A 19,286-nucleotide genomic window follows, 5' to 3' on the forward strand; every position below is an offset into this window, starting at 1 on the left:
TTGATAGATTACCATTATACATTATAAAAGTTTCAGATGATTAGCGTATTATTTGTTAGAATGCTTGCGGTTATCTTAACACGGCTTGCAATTGATCGACGCTCATAACTCCTTTTTTACTGTAAATAAAAAGCTAGTGTTAGCTGTTAACTGTAACAAACATATCGATGAATGCATTAAGCGACATCGTTAAACATAGCTATAAAATGAAAAAGCACCTTAAAACTTTAATTGAAATGAAAAATTGAAAGCATCAACAAATTATTAAGCATGGCTTATGGCCATAGGGTATAATATCATCGCATGTTTGTTGCAAGCAATATATATCAACTGGTAGAGATATTTCTCGGCTTGCCAATGCATATTTATCAAGATCTTTGACGAGTTGGCAGATTCATTTCATCAAAAGGAGCTCCGCCCAAAGGGGAGTGCAAAATATAGGCGACAATCACTTCGCCCCTAAAATGGTTAAATTGACCTCAGAAAACTAACAAATTAAAAAAAAATACAACGCCAGCGTCTATTTGAACGCCACCTCCATTTGACTGCCACCTCCATTTTTTGGCCACTTCCATTTGTTTGCCACTATAAGAAGGGTTAAAAATGGAGCATCAGTGCACTCAAAAGAGCTTTTACGATTTGTTGTTAGGCCTGAGGCCGCAGGTAATGACTCATCCCCGTAGTTGAGCTAATGCTTTATATTAGAATATACTAGAAATTCCCCTGTCATATAGCCCACAACCAAAGTGATATTGGAAAAAAGGGTATTACTGGTTGAGAAATGCGATATTAGCAACCGAATGACACTGCAGTGCAATAGGAGAACTGCAGTGAAAGCTGTAATGTACTGGGTGTTATTTGGGTAGGGGTTGGCGGTTTGGGGGGTGCATGCTTACAAACATTTTAGGTTTGCTTTATTAACGATATGTACCAGCTGATTTCAAGTAGGTACATTTCTGATAAAACTGCTGAATACCGTAGAACCTCTAATTGAACACCACCTCTATTTGAACATCACCTCTATTTGACTATGAGAGAGACTGTGAGACTACACCGCCACTGTGAGAGAAATGTTGAAAAATAGAGCACCATCCTCTATTTAAACGTCACCTCAATTTGACCGCCACTTTGACAATCGTTGATCTTTATGAACCAATATTATCATGTGATTAGTAGAAAACTGGCCACAAAATCGTATTAATAATAGGTCGTTTGCATCAATAGTAATCAATTTTCCCGTTGTCTCATTAAAAGGTTTTTCAACTTTTATCCTTAAAACTTTGAAAGCAACTTCATAGAAATAATTAATAATTGTCTCAAGTAAATAGTATTTCTTTGTTCTTTCAAACAGTCTTTAAAACTTTTATGCTTTGCATTTGCGCTAAATGCAACGCACAAAGGTTTTGCTGTGCCAAAAAATTGTTTTGCCAAAAATATCCACTAGTTCAGCAGTGCAAAATAAGAGTTTGAGAGAATGTTGTGGAAGGTACTTAGTCAGTAAGCCACTATCTAAAAAGTGGCCTAAAAATTGAGTTCCGCTCCAGTTACATGGATATACGCAATTTAAGTGGTTTCTGGGTCAAAAAAACCTGAATTTTTCAAATCTTGGTCGTAACTCGCTCTAAACCGGCACGATAGCCGGGAAAACAGGGGTGTATAAAAATACGAACAAACCCTCTTCATTACATATGGCAATCATTTAAATTCAAACTGAGCATTAAGTTTTCTTAAATTCATTGACTGAACACTCATATCTTTTAAATGAAAGTATAACTACTAAAGGTTTTGATTGTAAAAAAATCACAGGGGTGGATAGAAATGCCCCCTTGCCGGCACATGCCTTGCGAATTATCAAACAAGTTAAAAAACATTGATAGTTGATTTGTTTGATTATCCACTGGTCTATGGAAAAGTTAAAACTAGATTATGTTGGAAATGAAGAAAATAATGAATTCAAATACATCAGAACTGAAATTAGCCATCAAAGTCGTCGTCCTCTTGGATTTCTCCTTCGTCGTTGTCATCTCCTCCAGCTTTATTCTTACAGTGACAACACTGACAGAACTCGGTGCATTTCAGGTTCTGCTCATAGCAGCCACATTGTCCTGTCTGACATTTACTAGCCTTACATGAGCAAAAGGCATCTTTGAGTATTCCTCACTCTGTGTGAGATACCATCTTTGCAGAGCACCTAGACAAAAATGTATGATGATCAGCTTGTAAACTATTATTGGCAAACCAACAGGTTTTTGAGCAATTTAAGATATTCTTGGCTGCAAATCAAATCATGTTTGGTTTTTTTTTCACAAAGGAAACATCTTTCCGAGTAAACTAATGAACAATTCATTACTGGCGCTATGTATTGATCATGCATACCTCTCGATATCAGGGGCATCATCATACTTATTGTAGAGCTCTCTTAACTGAGTCATTGATAAGATCCGCTTCATGGTGACTAATCGATAAGTGATCACTTCCCCGCAGAAGGCAGGGCTGAGTCATGTCTCTAGGTTACTAAAAAAAAGTAAAACATTATTACAAATGCATATGGTACAGCTTGTTGCAATAAATTCCCATGTACCATTATGTTCAGATAGCATGTACTGTAATTCATAAGAAGGTGCTCCCTCACCAAGGAAACAATCATCAATTTTTTTATTGTTTAGAAAGACACCAGTCCAGCATAGGCCATGTTAAGAAGTTTTTCCGATTTCTTATACACAGACAGGATGAAAGTGTATTAGGTGTTAGATTATGCATACTGTTTTGTAGAGTTGTCCCGATTTCGGTATCGGAATTGGTATCGGTGCCGATATGGGTGTTAAGTATCTGAATCGGTATCGGCCGATTTTTTCTGAAACTATCTGAAACTTCCAATACTTTTTACAGATCAACTATTTTGCAGAAAACCGTATTTTAGCCTGCAACACTAATAAAAAATCATCAGCGGCAAGCTTCTTACTTTTACCTAATGAATTTCAGGCCTGCCACACAATTTATTTCATGCCTATAGCCTGATAAACACAGCTAAGGAACCTTTTTGCTTTAGTCAGGACGTAATCACAAAGTGTGGTATTTCCCAATTACGGCGACAGGATTTATTGCAGCCAATCACGAGCAAGATAACAAATATGGAGACAAAAACGCAGTGTAATATTTCTGTTTGCTAGCATTACGAAAGTAATTTAAACAGTCGGTGTATAAAGTTATCTATCACTTTCTTGATCCTGACGATACAATGTATCGTTTGTACCGTATAAAAATGGTAACCCTAGTGGCTTATCGGTATTTAGTCTGTCCTTCATCATCTGTGTCATCGCCCTTCAGTACGACTGGCTACATTGATAGTGATAGAAGAAAGATATTTCTTACTGAGAGAATTGAATCACTAACGGTAATTAAAACAAATGCTGATTTGCTCTAAACTGGTACAGACGCAGCAGTTCATCCAGCAATAAAAGAGAGACTTCGTTATCACAGAGAGAACTGTACCACAGTAATTACCTTTATTTACAAATTACAAGAAACACGGACTGTTTTGTTACTACATGCACAGTATATCAGTATGTGAATATGCATATACATGTATATTTTTTTCATAAATACAAACAAATAAATACATTAACATTTATATTTTTTTTGCATTATGTTTGAATTTGCATAATAAAAAGAACAACTATCTGTGCAACACAACAAATAAGATTACCAATAATCTATGCAACACAAAAGATCTGAATCGGATTATTTTTCAATGAGAATCAATATATCGGATCGGTATCTGAATCAGCTGGTGAATTTAGAATCTGGGCATTTCTACTGTTTTGCAGAAGAAATAGCCACATTTCACACAATCTATATACTGTGCAGTATTACATATATTAGGTTTTTACCTGATTGAGTAAAGATTCACTGAAAAGAAACAGAGTATAGCTGAACTATGGCATGTTATAAATAATTTAAATTCTACATATTAAGTATTGATGTAAATCACAATTTACACACTTTTCATATTTCATTTGGTGCTTTGCTAAAATCTAAGTATATGGTGGACATGTCATATTAGTTTGTACTCTGGTTTTGGTTGATATTGGATGATGGGAGCAGCTATGTACAGAACACCCAGCAATAATGTTCATATTCACACAGATAACAATGTACAGGGATTACACCAACCTGGATGATGCGCCCGTGTCTTGTGTGTGGGAGTTATACAATGATTTCAGCCCTGGGTGTTGGTAGTAACACTGTCTGTGGTAACACATCTCCTGAGCGACGGTGTCAGCAGAGAGAAAATGTACCAGGAGGCTATGATCGGCTCTTAGCTCAGCAGCTTGTTTCAATTTACCTTGTAAAAACAAACATAACAATTCAACAAATCATCACAAATGCTAGATTAATTAGTCTTTACGGTAGACCATGGTTGTGATAAACATAATGCCAAGGTTACCTAACTTACCAGCATCTTTAGTCTCTGCCCTTAGTAGACCATCTCCGATGCGCTTACCAGCTTTCTTAGTCCACCACTCCTTTTTTCCACAAATAACACATAGTTTGGGTAGCGTAGTTTCAGCTCTTATTGAGGATGAGGAGCACAATTGTTTAGTAGTTGGCTCAGGATCTTCATTCTCATGAGTTACAATCTTGAAAGAAACATGTACCAATAAAATTTAACCAGATGCAGGCATTCATACATTTCATTCATCATGCAGAGTTGTCTAAACAACAGTGAAAACCTAGTTCATAGTTTGTAATTTTAATTTAATAAATGTAATTTAAAACTTTTAAAACATTAGGTACTGCAGATTAGTTCAGAATTATAAGATTACTTACATTTGACTGTTGTGCTGAGTTGAGCTTTGCTAAGCTGGTTATCCTTCCATAGCAGGTTTAGTGGATTAAAGGCAGCTCAGCTTTGCTATCAGTAGACTTATCAACAACATCATCATAAGTATAAGAATGTATAAATTCCTTGCACAAAGTTCTTTCTGAATCTATATTAGTAACTACCCAGTCTTTGGCATACTTCAGCAACTTATCATAGCATTGCTGACTCAGTTGTTTGTGTAGATTTCTTTGGCTAGTGCCTTGAAAGTGGCAGCAACAAATCATAATGCTGATTATCTTACTCAGAAATCAAAAACATGTCGATTGGAACTCAGGTTCTCAATATAAATAAATGCTAGAACTCCACACACTGTATTAACTCATAAACGACCTTGCGCTCTAAACCAATCAAATGGCCGAAATTCGTTTGGCAAGAGAGGGCAACTCCTCAATTTTAGTTCTCCAAAAAATCATTAATTCTGGGTGAATGTGCCGGTTTGCAGTGAGTTACTACCTGCCATGTTGTTCAGCACCTTCAACTCTATAACCCACAACTTACACAGTGTATATCCATGCAACTGGAGCGGAACTGAACAATACTTGGAGGTGGCTTACTGACTAACTGAACAATCAGAAAATGTTTGTCCCATCAAGAGCAACAATCAGAACGCAGCTATGCGAGCAAACGATGGAACTATTTTAGTATTAAAAACGCTAATTTTGGTTCGTGCGTGTAATATAAGTATGGTTCGTTGATGGCACTTGTTCATAAATACATATTTGTAGCATTTGTTAGATTATTATTATATAACATATAAATTTGCACATTTGTAGCATATTATTTAATAACATCATTGCGGTAACCTTATTTTACAATTAATCGACGCCCGTAACTCCTCTTCCATTTCTGCAAACTGTAGGGAACATACCAATGAGTGCAATGAGCTTTTATGAACATTGGTAAATACAGATATAAAATAAAAAAATGGTTTCAAGTTTAGATTGAAATAAAAAACATGAAGTGCAAAAAAATTCTTTCATCGTAAATGCTTTACATCTGTTGGTTGGTCCTTGACCTTATACCGTGTGTTTGAATCGCTACGTACGGTATATTATTCATTTTTGCAATGAAAACTCTTAAAGAATCTTTTCATATTACTTATAGGGTTTAAATGAACTTTTTATGATAAAAAACTTCTTGACTGTATACCATACTACTAAGCTTGTGCGCCAAACACTATATGAACTTGTATTATAGGTAAAAATTGTGGACAGAAATCCTTTCCAAAAGATCAAAATGATATATCTGGAAGATTGTTATGCAATACCGCTGTAAAGACAAAGATAAAAGGTCTCACTACAAGAAAGCCTCTGCAGTGTGAGATAGTCAGTGCTAGCTTTGCTCGCCGCAGTCATCTAGCAACTCACATGAGAACACACACTGGAGGAACACCATTCCAGTGCAATATATGCAGTAGTGGCTTTACTCATCGTCATAGTCTAACAACACACACGAAGACGCATACTGGAGAGAAGCCAATTCAGTGTAAGATTTGCAGTAGTCAGTTTGCTCATTGTAGTACTCTAACGGAACATATGAGGGTGCAAACTGGAGAAAAACCGTTCCAGTGCAAGATATGCAATAGTCAATTCGCTTGTCGCCGTAATCTAACAAGTCATATAAGGATTGATACTGGAGAGAAGCCATTCCAGTGTAAGATTTGCAGTAGTCAGTTTGCTCAACGCTATAAGTTAATAAGTCATATGAAGACTCATGCTTAATGGAAGCTATTTCATTAAAGGACATACAACTGTACATGTTCAAATGTTCTTGGATACACTCATATACTCTTAGTTGGTTGTGTAAAAATTGTATAGGGAGTGTCTTTTTGTTGTGTAATGACAACTGTTGTATATTGAGTTAATATTTACTTATCTAATTGTGGTAAATATATGGAGCTTTGGGGTCAAAAATTGCATGCATGTGTTCTATTGAATGACAAGCCTTGGTTCAGTTTTTCAGTTTGGTTGAACCGATATGAACATGACTAACACCTGCAACTCTTTGGAGATGGGTACATTGGCTGATCCTCCTGACCAAACCTACTGACGTCGGAAACATCAAATCAATTACTTTAGCAGTTAAATATTTATAGCGAAGCTTTAATCTTTATAGAGCATGAAATTTCTTGCATACCTGCTGTGCAATAATTCACATAACAGCTTAGGTTTCTTGTTGCATTCATTACCCTACAGGATGAATTTATTCGCGGAGTTATATTTCGCGAAGATTGTCTTTTCATTCATATTCGCGGATGAATTTATTCGCGGCTGAAAAGTGTCACTCTCTAGGAAAAGTTAACTCTATTAAGTCTAGCAATAGAATTAACCTTACGCATGCGCGTTTGCGCGCATTGCGCATTTCGATTTCTAATTAACTTACAACTAAGGGTGGATCGTGCTAAGCTATAAATTTTTTGCTGCGTTCAGATGTTTTCACAAATATTCATAGATTTGGAGGCCTTTGATGAACCAACAATTTGTGGTAAGTAATGAGTTTTCACATTGACTAAATTAGTTGAATTTTACTTTGGTTCTTCGGTAAAACGCAATATTTATTTTTTCCATCCCTGCCGCTTCATTATTTGTTTTAGTGTTAGAGAGAGAGATTTTTCATCTTACACGAACGAACAATGACTGCAAGAGTGGTAGATGTCATTCTTAGAAGATCACCAATCATTTAGGGAGGTCTTGAAATTGAGGTAGAATTGGCCGCAGCTGCTAACGAGGAGAATATATCTGTCTTAAAAAAGGAACAAAAACGCCTTTACGAGCACAAATCTTTGGCCGGCAAAACTTGACAATAGTAAGTCACGAGGAGAGTTCTGATGATAACTTCCTTACCAGTCATGTAGTAGTGAGAGAATCGCCTTTAACATCTACCCAAGACAGTGACAGCGATATAGAGCTGCTATTACCAAAATAACTAATCAGAGAGCACCATTACACGCTAGTATTCACTTATCAAGAGTATCAGTTTAAATTTATTGCTTTAGACAACCGCCATATAGCCTAAACTGTTTATATTCACTTCATTCATCGTTTGTAAAATTGTATTTGTTTTTGAGACATTTTATTTGTACACTCAAGTTTGTAATAAATTATAATACATGTATATCTATACATGTGAAATAAAATATATAATTTAATCATGTTTGCTGCAGCGGTATCAAGGAGTTGTTGTCGATGAAGGGGTCTAAGTTGACTGGTTGCTTCTCTGCCAGTATTCTTGCCTTGATGAATATTACTACTAGTCTCTAGTTTTCGTAGTCAGAGTAGGTTGTTTCATTTTCAATCTGCAGTAAACACAAAAAAGAAAAAAATATTAACAAGTGTCAAGGAAGTACAAAAACAATAGCTGAAGTATTTAATGGAAGTGATCAGTTTTTTAATAATAGAATTAACTAATGCAGTTAATTATGAAAAAACGTATCTGCATTGCAAATCAAATGCATACCATTATGTCCAGATCATAATCATGATCGTCCTCAACTTTCATATTAGAGATTGATGGAATTGATTTCAATGTAAAAAGACTAAGAGAGCATTTTTTGCGATAATGAAGCCATGCCGAACAACTTGTAAAAACCATGAATAATTTTGTAAAGTTTGCTGCAATGGCAATAAATCTCGAAGCCCGGCAATGAAGTTGTAAGAAGTTTTGAAACTCGGCTATGTTTAGTTCTTTTGCCTAATGGCTATTTTCGCTATGACGCCATTCTGCATATCTTGTGACAACCTTGAGTAATTTTGTAAATAAATGTGATGCATTGGCATTGGTGTTAGCTCACAGCCCAAGCAAAGATTTTAAAAATGTTTTGAAACTCAACTACGTTTAGTATTTATATTAAAAACTAGCTTAGCGACTAGTTTTCAATTTGATGCAGTAGTTATTCTCCCTTGTGCTTAAAAATAGAACTAATTATTCATGGAATTCAATAGTTCGTGGAATTGACTGTTTGCGAAATTGCGAATTTTTATGACCAATAAATATTTTCATCCTGTAGGGTATAAGATTTTGTAGTTGAATTTCAGCCTCATCGTGTATCTTGCTGGCCAGCTTAAAAGTTAAAATAACACAATTTTATGGTATTAACAACTGACGATAACTATAAAGATTTTGTTTTCAATACTTGCTTAATTATGAAAAATAATGTCTATAAGCTGACAACATGTATAGACTACACCCGAGTTTTAAAGACTGTTTTTCGATTACAAGTATACAGAGTGTATAAGCTGTACCCACTGTTTTTCCATTCGTTTAACACAACGTAAAACCTCTATTTGAACGTCACTTACATATGAACGCTTATTCGACATTTGATCTATGCGAACCCATAGTAGCAATTGATCAGTCAAAAAGCGTCCACAAAATGGTGGTAATAATGACTCGGTTACATCAATGAAAATTAATTCTTTCGTTGCTCATATTTATAAAAAAGTTCGTTTTCGAACTCTCAAGATGTTCATTTTTTGAAGTCAAACGCAATTAAATCACTAAAGTAAACATCATTAATAACTGCTTCAGGCTAATAATAACTTTCTAATGCGAACTTCATACGTTGACGTACATTGTTGTGAAAAACAGTTTACGCTTACAATTGTTAATTTTCGTTTCTGCTTGTATTATAGTAGTATTATAAGTATGGTTTGTTTATGTAACTTGTTCTTGAATCTAAATCTACAGCAGAGGGGGTTCGGGGTTCGGGGTTCGGGGTTCGGGGTTCGGGGTTCGGGGTTCGGGGTTCGGGGTTCGGGGTTCGGGGTTCGGGGTTCGGGGTTCGGGGTTCGGGGTTCGGGGTTCGGGGTTCGGGGTTCGGGGTTCGGGGTTCGGGGTTCGGGGTTCGGGGTTCGGGGTTCGGGGTTCGGGGTTCGGGGTTCGGGGTTCGGGGTTCGGGGTTCGGGGTTCGGGGTTCGGGGTTCGGGGTTCGGGGTTCGGGGTTCGGGGTTCGGGGTTCGGGGTTCGGGGTTCGGGGTTCGGGGTTCGGGGTTCGGGGTTCGGGGTTCGGGGTTCGGGGTTCGGGGTTCGGGGTTCGGGGTTCGGGGTTCGGGGTTCGGGGTTCGGGGTTCGGGGTTCGGGGTTCGGGGTTCGGGGTTCGGGGTTCGGGGTTCGGGGTTCGGGGTTCGGGGTTCGGGGTTCGGGGTTCGGGGTTCGGGGTTCGGGGTTCGGGGTTCGGGGTTCGGGGTTCGGGGTTCGGGGTTCGGGGTTCGGGGTTCGGGGTTCGGGGTTCGGGGTTCGGGGTTCGGGGTTCGGGGTTCGGGGTTCGGGGTTCGGGGTTCGGGGTTCGGGGTTCGGGGTTTGGGGTTTGGGGTTTGGGGTTTGGGGTTTGGGGTTTGGGGTTTGGGGTTTGGGGTTTGGGGTTTGGGGTTTGGGGTTTGGGGTTTGGGGTTTGGGGTTTGGGGTTTGGGGTTTGGGGTTTGGGGTTTGGGGTTTGGGGTTTGGGGTTTGGGGTTTGGGGTTTGGGGTTTGGGGTTTGGGGTTTGGGGTTTGGGGTTTGGGGTTTGGGGTTTGGGGTTTGGGGTTTGGGGTTTGGGGTTTGGGGTTTGGGGTTTGGGGTTTGGGGTTTGGGGTTTGGGGTTTGGGGTTTGGGGTTTGGGGTTTGGGGTTTGGGGTTTGGGGTTTGGGGTTTGGGGTTTGGGGTTTGGGGTTTGGGGTTTGGGGTTTGGGGTTTGGGGTTTGGGGTTTGGGGTTTGGGGTTTGGGGTTTGGGGTTTGGGGTTTGGGGTTTGGGGTTTGGGGTTTGGGGTTTGGGGTTTGGGGTTTGGGGTTTGGGGTTTGGGGTTTGGGGTTTGGGGTTTGGGGTTTGGGGTTTGGGGTTTGGGGTTTGGGGTTTGGGGTTTGGGGTTTGGGGTTTGGGGTTTGGGGTTTGGGGTTTGGGGTTTGGGGTTTGGGGTTTGGGGTTTGGGGTTTGGGGTTTGGGGTTTGGGGTTTGGGGTTTGGGGTTTGGGGTTTGGGGTTTGGGGTTTGGGGTTTGGGGTTTGGGGTTTGGGGTTTGGGGTTTGGGGTTTGGGGTTTGGGGTTTGGGGTTTGGGGTTTGGGGTTTGGGGTTTGGGGTTTGGGGTTTGGGGTTTGGGGTTTGGGGTTTGGGGTTTGGGGTTTGGGGTTTGGGGTTTGGGGTTTGGGGTTTGGGGTTTGGGGTTTGGGGTTTGGGGTTTGGGGTTTGGGGTTTGGGGTTTGGGGTTTGGGGTTTGGGGTTTGGGGTTTGGGGTTTGGGGTTTGGGGTTTGGGGTTTGGGGTTTGGGGTTTGGGGTTTGGGGTTTGGGGTTTGGGTTTGGGGTTTGGGGTTTGGGGTTTGGGGTTTGGGGTTTGGGGTTTGGGGTTTGGGGTTTGGGGTTTGGGGTTTGGGGTTTGGGGTTTGGGGTTTGGGGTTTGGGGTTTGGGGTTTGGGGTTTGGGTTTGGGGTTTGGGGTTTGGGGTTTGGGGTTTGGGGTTTGGGGTTTGGGGTTTGGGGTTTGGGGTTTGGGGTTTGGGGTTTGGGGTTTGGGGTTTGGGGTTTGGGGTTTGGGGTTTGGGGTTTGGGGTTTGGGGTTTGGGGTTTGGGGTTTGGGGTTTGGGGTTTGGGGTTTGGGGTTTGGGGTTTGGGGTTTGGGGTTTGGGGTTTGGGGTTTGGGGTTTGGGGTTTGGGGTTTGGGGTTTGGGGTTTGGGGTTTGGGGTTTGGGGTTTGGGGTTTGGGGTTTGGGGTTTGGGGTTTGGGGTTTGGGGTTTGGGGTTTGGGGTTTGGGGTTTGGGGTTTGGGGTTTGGGGTTTGGGGTTTGGGGTTTGGGGTTTGGGGTTTGGGGGTTTGGGGTTTGGGGTTGGGGTTTGGGGTTTGGGGTTTGGGGTTTGGGGTTTGGGGTTTGGGGTTTGGGGTTTGGGGTTTGGGGTTTGGGGTTTGGGGTTTGGGGTTTGGGGTTTGGGGTTTGGGGTTTGGGGTTTGGGGTTTGGGGTTTGGGGTTTGGGGTTTGGGGTTTGGGGTTTGGGGTTTGGGGTTTGGGGTTTGGGGTTTGGGGTTTGGGGTTTGGGGTTTGGGGTTTGGGGTTTGGGGTTTGGGGTTTGGGGTTTGGGGTTTGGGGTTTGGGGTTTGGGGTTTGGGGTTTGGGGTTTGGGGTTTGGGGTTTGGGGTTTGGGGTTTGGGGTTTGGGGTTTGGGGTTTGGGGTTTGGGGTTTGGGGTTTGGGGTTTGGGGTTTGGGGTTTGGGGTTTGGGGTTTGGGGTTTGGGGTTTGGGGTTTGGGGTTTGGGGTTTGGGGTTTGGGGTTTGGGGTTTGGGGTTTGGGGTTTGGGGTTTGGGGTTTGGGGTTGGGTTTGGGGTTTGGGGTTTGGGGTTTGGGGTTTGGGGTTTGGGGTTTGGGGTTTGGGGTTTGGGGTTGGGGTTTGGGGTTTGGGGTTTGGGGTTTGGGGTTTGGGGTTTGGGGTTTGGGGTTTGGGGTTGGGGTTGGGGTTGGGGTTGGGGTTTGGGGTTGGGGTTTGGGGTTGGGGTTTGGGGGTTGGGGTTTGGGGTTTGGGGTTTGGGGTTTGGGGTTGGGGTTTGGGGTTTGGGGTTTGGGGTTTGGGGTTTGGGGTTTGGGGTTTGGGGTTGGGGTTTGGGGTTTGGGGTTTGGGGTTTGGGGTTTGGGGTTGGGGTTTGGGGTTTGGGGTTTGGGGTTTGGGGTTTGGGGTTTGGGGTTTGGGGTTTGGGGTTTGGGGTTTGGGGTTTGGGGTTTGGGGTTTGGGGTTTGGGGTTTGGGGTTTGGGGTTTGGGGTTTGGGGTTTGGGGTTTGGGGTTTGGGGTTTGGGGTTGGGGTTTGGGGTTTGGGGTTTGGGGTTTGGGGTTTGGGGTTTGGGGTTTGGGGTTTGGGGTTTGGGGTTTGGGGTTGGGGTGGGGTTTGGGGTTTGGGGTTGGGGTTTGGGGTTTGGGGTTTGGGGTTTGGGGTTTGGGGTTTGGGGTTTGGGGTTTGGGGTTTGGGGTTTGGGGTTTGGGGTTTGGGGTTTGGGGTTTGGGGTTTGGGGTTTGGGGTTTGGGGTTTGGGGTTTGGGGTTTGGGGTTTGGGGTTTGGGGTTTGGGGTTTGGGGTTGGGGTTTGGGGTTTGGGGTTTGGGGTTGGGGTTGGGGTTTGGGGTTTGGGGTTTGGGGTTTGGGGTTTGGGGTTGGGGTTGGGGTTTGGGGTTTGGGGTGGGGTTTGGGGTTTGGGGTTTGGGGTTGGGGTTTGGGGTTTGGGGTTGGGGTTTGGGGTTGGGGTTTGGGGTTGGGGTTTGGGGTTGGGGTTTGGGGTTTGGGGTTTGGGGTTTGGGGTTTGGGGTGGGTGGGGTTTGGGGTTTGGGGTTGGGGTTTGGGGTTTGGGGGTTTGGGGTTTGGGGTTTGGGGTGGGGTTTGGGGTTGGGGTTTGGGGTTTGGGGTTTGGGGTTGGGGTTTGGGGTTTGGGGTTTGGGGTTTGGGGTTTGGGGTTGGGGTTGGGGTTGGGGTTTGGGGTTTGGGGTTTGGGGTTTGGGGTTTGGGGTTGGGGTTTGGGGTTGGGGGTGGGTTGGGGGTTGGGGTTTGGGGTTGGGGTTTGGGGTTGGGGTTTGGGGTGGGGTTTGGGGTTTGGGGTTTGGGGTTGGGGTTGGGGTTTGGGGTTTGGGGTTTGGGGTTTGGGGTTTGGGGTTTGGGGTTGGGGTTGGGGTTTGGGGTTTGGGGTTTGGGGTTTGGGGTTTGGGGTTGGGGTTTGGGGTTTGGGGTTTGGGGTTGGGGTTTGGGGTTTGGGGTTGGGGTTTGGGGTTTGGGGTTTGGGGTTTGGGGTTTGGGGTTTGGGGTTTGGGGGTTTGGGGTTTGGGGTTTGGGGTTTGGGGTTTGGGGTTGGGGTGGGGTTGGGGTTGGGGTTTGGGGTTTGGGGTTTGGGGTTTGGGGTTTGGGGTTTGGGGTTTGGGGTTTGGGGTTTGGGGTTGGGGTTTGGGGTTTGGGGTTTGGGGTTTGGGGTTGGGGTTGGGGTTTGGGGTTTGGGGTTTGGGGTTTGGGGTTTGGGGTTTGGGGTTTGGGGTTTGGGGTTTGGGGTTTGGGGTTTGGGGTTTGGGGTTTGGGGTTTGGGGGTTTGGGGTTTGGGGTTTGGGGTTTGGGGTTTGGGGTTTGGGGTTTGGGGTTTGGGGTTTGGGGTTTGGGGGTTTGGGGTTGGGGGTTTGGGGTTTGGGGTTTGGGGTTTGGGGTTTGGGGTTGGGGTTGGGGTTTGGGGTTGGGGTTTGGGGTTTGGGGTTTGGGGTTTGGGGTTTGGGGTTTGGGGTTTGGGGTTTGGGGTTTGGGGTTTGGGGTTTGGGGTTTGGGGTTTGGGGTTTGGGGTTTGGGGTTTGGGGTTTGGGGTTTGGGGTTTGGGGTTTGGGGTTTGGGGTTTGGGGTTTGGGGTTTGGGGTTTGGGGTTTGGGGTTTGGGGTTTGGGGTTTGGGGTTTGGGGTTTGGGGTGTGGGGTTTGGGGTTTGGGGTTTGGGGTTGGGGTTTGGGGTTTGGGGTTTGGGGTTGGGGTTTGGGGTTTGGGGTTTGGGGTTTGGGGTTTGGGGTTTGGGGTTTGGGGTTTGGGGTTTGGGGTTTGGGGTTTGGGGTTTGGGGTTTGGGGTTTGGGGTTTGGGGTTTGGGGTTTGGGGTTTGGGGTTTGGGGTTGGGGTTTGGGGTTTGGGGTTTGGGGTTTGGGGTTTGGGGTTTGGGGTTTGGGGTTTGGGGTTTGGGGTTTGGGGTTTGGGGTTTGGGGTTTGGGGTTTGGGGTTTGGGGTTTGGGGTTTGGGGTTTGGGGTTTGGGGTTTGGGGTTTGGGGTTGGGGTTTGGGGTTGGGGTTGGGGTTTGGGGTTTGGGGTTTGGGGTTTGGGGTTTGGGGTTTGGGGTTTGGGGTTTGGGGTTTGGGGTTTGGGGTTTGGGGTTGGGGTTTGGGGTTTGGGGTTTGGGGTTTGGGGTTTGGGGTTTGGGGTTGGGGGTTTGGGGTTTGGGGGTTTGGGGTTTGGGGTTTGGGGTTTGGGGTTTGGGGTTTGGGGTTTGGGGTTTGGGGTTTGGGGTTTGGGGTTTGGGGTTGGGGTTTGGGGTTTGGGGTTTGGGGTTTGGGGTTTGGGGTTTGGGGTTTGGGGTTTGGGGTTTGGGGTTTGGGGTTTGGGGGTTTGGGGTTTGGGGTTTGGGGTTTGGGGTTTGGGGGTTTGGGGTTTGGGGTTTGGGGTTTGGGGTTTGGGGTTTGGGGTTTGGGGTTTGGGGTTTGGGGTTTGGGGTTTGGGGTTTGGGGTTTGGGGGTTTGGGGTTTGGGGTTTGGGGTTTGGGGTTTGGGGTTTGGGGTTTGGGGTTTGGGGTTTGGGGTTGGGGTTTGGGGTTTGGGGTTTGGGGTTTGGGGGTTTGGGGTTTGGGGTTTGGGGGTTTGGGGTTTGGGGTTTGGGGGTTTGGGGTTGGGGTTTGGGGTTTGGGGTTGGGGTTTGGGGTTGGGGTTTGGGGTTGGGGTGGGGGTTGGGGTTTGGGGTTTGGGGTTTGGGGTTGGGGTTGGGGGTTTGGGGTTTGGGGTTTGGGGTTTGGGGTTTGGGGTTTGGGGTTTGGGGTTGGGGTTTGGGGTTTGGGGTTTGGGGTTTGGGGTTTGGGGTTGGGGTTTGGGGTTTGGGGTTTGGGGTTGGGGTTTGGGGGTTTGGGGTTTGGGGTTTGGGGTTTGGGGTTGGGGTGGGGTTGGGGTTTGGGGTTTGGGGTTTGGGGTTTGGGGTTTGGGGTTGGGGTTTGGGGTTTGGGGTTTGGGGTTTGGGGTTTGGGGTTTGGGGTTTGGGGTTTGGGGTTTGGGGTTTGGGGTTTGGGGTTGGGGTTTGGGGTTTGGGGTTTGGGGTTTGGGGTTTGGGGGTTTGGGGTTGGGGTTTGGGGTTGGGGTTTGGGGTTTGGGGGGGTTGGGGTTTGGGGTTTGGGGTTGGGGTTTGGGGTTTGGGGTTTGGGGTGGGGTTTGGGGTTTGGGGTTTGGGGTTGGGGTTGGGGTGGGGTTTGGGGTTGGGGTTTGGGGTTGGGGTTTGGGGTTTGGGGTTTGGGGTTTGGGGTTTGGGGTTTGGGGTTGGGGTGGGGTTGGGGTTTGGGGTTTGGGGTTTGGGGTTTGGGGTTTGGGGTTTGGGGTTTGGGGTTTGGGGTTTGGGGTTTGGGGTTTGGGGTTGGGGTTTGGGGTTTGGGGTTTGGGGTTTGGGGGTTTGGGGTTTGGGGTTTGGGGTTTGGGGTTTGGGGTTTGGGGTTTGGGGTTTGGGGTTTGGGGTTTGGGGTTTGGGGTTTGGGGTTTGGGGTTTGGGGTTTGGGGTTGGGGGTTTGGGTTTGGGGTTTGGGGTTTGGGGTTTGGGGTTTGGGGTTTGGGGTTTGGGGTTTGGGGTTTGGGGTTTGGGGTTTGGGGTTTGGGGTTGGGGTTTGGGGTTTGGGGTTGGGGTTGGGGTTGGGGTTTGGGGTTGGGGTTTGGGGTTTGGGGTTTGGGGTTTGGGGTTTGGGGTTTGGGGTTTGGGGTTTGGGGTTTGGGGTTTGGGGTTTGGGGTTTGGGGTTTGGGGTTTGGGGTTTGGGGTTTGGGGTTTGGGGTTTGGGGTTTGGGGTTTGGGGTTTGGGGTTTGGGGTTTGGGGTTTGGGGGTTTGGGGTTTGGGGTTTGGGGTTTGGGGTTTGGGGTTTGGGGTTTGGGGTTTGGGGTTTGGGGTTTGGGGTTTGGGGTTTGGGGTTTGGGGTTTGGGGTTTGGGGTTTGGGGTTTGGGGTTTGGGGTTTGGGGTTTGGGGTTTGGGGTTTGGGGTTGGGGTTTGGGGTTTGGGGTTGGGGTTTGGGGTTTGGGGTTTGGGGGTTTGGGGTTTGGGGTTGGGGGGGTTGGGGTTTGGGGTTGGGGTTGGGGGTTTGGGGGTTTGGGGTTTGGGGTTTGGGGTTTGGGGTTTGGGGTTTGGGGTTTGGGGTTGGGGTTGGGGTTTGGGGTTGGGGGTTTGGGGTTTGGGGTTTGGGGTTTGGGGGTTTGGGGTTTGGGGGTTTGGGGTTTGGGGTTTGGGGTTTGGGGTTTGGGGTTTGGGGTTTGGGGTTTGGGGGGTTGGGGTTTGGGGTTTGGGGTTTGGGGTTTGGGGTTTGGGGTTTGGGGTTTGGGGTTTGGGGGTTGGGGTTGGGGGTTTGGGGGTTGGGGTTTGGGGTTTGGGGTTTGGGGTTTGGGGTTTGGGGTTTGGGGTTTGGGGTTTGGGGTTTGGGGTTTGGGGTTTGGGGTTTGGGGTTGGGGTTTGGGGTTTGGGGTTTGGGGTTTGGGGTTGGGGGTTGGGGTGGGGTTGGGGTTTGGGGTTTGGGGTTGGGGTTTGGGGTTTGGGGTTGGGGTTTGGGGTTTGGGGTTTGGGGTTTGGGGTTTGGGGTTTGGGGTTTGGGGTTTGGGGTTTGGGGTTTGGGGTTTGGGGTTTGGGGTTTGGGGTTTGGGGTTTGGGGTTTGGGGTTTGGGGTTTGGGGTTTGGGGTTTGGGGTTTGGGGTTTGGGGTTTGGGGTTTGGGGTTTGGGGTTTGGGGTTTGGGGTTTGGGGGTTTGGGGTTTGGGGTTTGGGGTTTGGGGTTTGGGGTTTGGGGTTTGGGGTTTGGGGGTTGGGGTTTGGGGTTGGGGTTTGGGGTTTGGGTGGGGTTTGGGGTTTGGGGTTTGGGGTTTGGGGTTTGGGGTTTGGGGTTTGGGGTTTGGGGTTTGGGGTTTGGGGTTTGGGGTTTGGGGTTTGGGGTTTGGGGTTGGGGTTTGGGGTTTGGGGTTTGGGGTTTGGGGTTTGGGGTTTGGGGTTTGGGGTTTGGGGTTTGGGGTTTGGGGTTTGGGGGTTTGGGGTTTGGGGTTTGGGGTTTGGGGTTTGGGGTTTGGGGGTTGGGGTTTGGGGTTTGGGGTTTGGGGTTTGGGGTTGGGGTTTGGGGTTTGGGGTTTGGGGTTTGGGGTTTGGGGTTTGGGGTTTGGGGTTTGGGGTTTGGGGTTTGGGGTTGGGGTTTGGGGTTTGGGGTTTGGGGTTTGGGGTTTGGGGTTTGGGGTTTGGGGTTTGGGGTTTGGGGTTTGGGGTTTGGGGTTTGGGGTTGGGGTTTGGGGTTTGGGGTTTGGGGTTTGGGGTTTGGGGTTTGGGGTTTGGGGTTTGGGGTTTGGGGTTTGGGGTTGGGGTTTGGGGTTTGGGGTTTGGGGTTTGGGGTTTGGGGTTGGGGTTGGGGTTTGGGGTTGGGGTTTGGGGTTTGGGGTTTGGGGTTTGGGGTTTGGGGTTTGGGGTTTGGGGGGTTTGGGGTGGGGTTGGGGTTGGGGTTTGGGGTTTGGGGGTTTGGGGTTTGGGGTTGGGGTTTGGGGTTTGGGGTTTGGGGTTTGGGGTTGGGGTTGGGGTTTGGGGTTTGGGGTTTGGGGTTTGGGGTTTGGGGTTGGGGTTTGGGGTTTGGGGTTGGGGTTTGGGGTTGGGGGTTTGGGGTTTGGGGTTGGGGGTTTGGGGTTTGGGGTTTGGGGTTTGGGGTTTGGGGTTTGGGGTTTGGGGTTTGGGGTTTGGGGTTTGGGGTTTGGGGTTTGGGGTTTGGGGTTTGGGGTTTGGGGTTTGGGGTTTGGGGTTTGGGGTTTGGGGTTTGGGGTTGGGGTTTGGGGTTTGGGGTTTGGGGTTTGGGGTTTGGGGTTTGGGGTTTGGGGTTTGGGGTTTGGGGTTTGGGGTTTGGGGTTTGGGGTTTGGGGTTTGGGGTTTGGGGTGTTGGGGTTTGGGGTTTGGGGTTTGGGGTTGGGGTTTGGGGTTTGGGGTTTGGGGTTTGGGGTTTGGGGTTTGGGGTTTGGGGTTTGGGGTTTGGGGTTTGGGGTTTGGGGTTTGGGGTTGGGGTTTGGGGTTTGGGGTTTGGGGTTTGGGGTTTGGGGTTGGGGTTGGGGTTTGGGGTTTGGGGTTGGGGTTTGGGGTTTGGGGTTTGGGGTTTGGGGTTTGGGGTTTGGGGTTTGGGGTTTGGGGTTTGGGGTTTGGGGTTTGGGGTTTGGGGTTTGGGGTTTGGGGTTTGGGGTTTGGGGTTTGGGGTTTGGGGTTTGGGGTTTGGGGTTTGGGGTTTGGGGTTTGGGGTTTGGGGTTGGGGTTTGGGGTTTGGGGTTTGGGGTTTGGGGTTTGGGGTTTGGGGTTTGGGGTTTGGGGTTTGGGGTTTGGGGTTTGGGGTTTGGGGTTTGGGGTTTGGGGTTTGGGGTTTGGGGTTTGGGGTTGGGGTTTGGGGTTTGGGGTTTGGGGTTTGGGGTTTGGGGTTTGGGGTTTGGGGTTTGGGGTTTGGGGTTTGGGGTTTGGGGTTGGGGTTTGGGGTTTGGGGTTTGGGGTTTGGGGTTTGGGGTTTGGGGTTTGGGGTTTGGGGTTTGGGGGGTTTGGGGTTTGGGGTTTGGGTTTGGGTTTGGGGTTTGGGTTTGGGGTTTGGGGTTTGGGGTTTGGGGTTTGGGGTTTGGGGTTTGGGGTTTGGGGTTTGGGGTTTGGGGTTTGGGGTTTGGGGTTTGGGGTTTGGGGTTTGGGGTTTGGGGTTTGGGGTTTGGGTGGTTTGAACT

At 47.4% G+C, this 19,286-nt stretch overlaps 1 protein-coding gene across 1 annotated transcript in view; it reads left to right on the plus strand.

Moving 5' to 3' along the window:
* LOC137394545 (zinc finger protein 91-like) overlaps window positions 1-6,606 on the plus strand; it is a 61,137-nt gene extending 54,531 nt beyond the window's left edge. The window contains exon 7 of the mRNA XM_068081268.1: window positions 6,083-6,606. Within this exon, the coding sequence (XP_067937369.1) occupies window positions 6,083-6,606 (524 nt within the window). The remainder of the gene's footprint in view (window positions 1-6,082) is intronic.
* The last annotated feature ends 12,680 nt before the right edge of the window (window positions 6,607-19,286 follow it).

Source organism: Watersipora subatra, chromosome 4 (genome assembly GCF_963576615.1).
Source record: "Watersipora subatra chromosome 4, tzWatSuba1.1, whole genome shotgun sequence".
NCBI classification, from domain to species: domain Eukaryota; kingdom Metazoa; phylum Bryozoa; class Gymnolaemata; order Cheilostomatida; family Watersiporidae; genus Watersipora; species Watersipora subatra.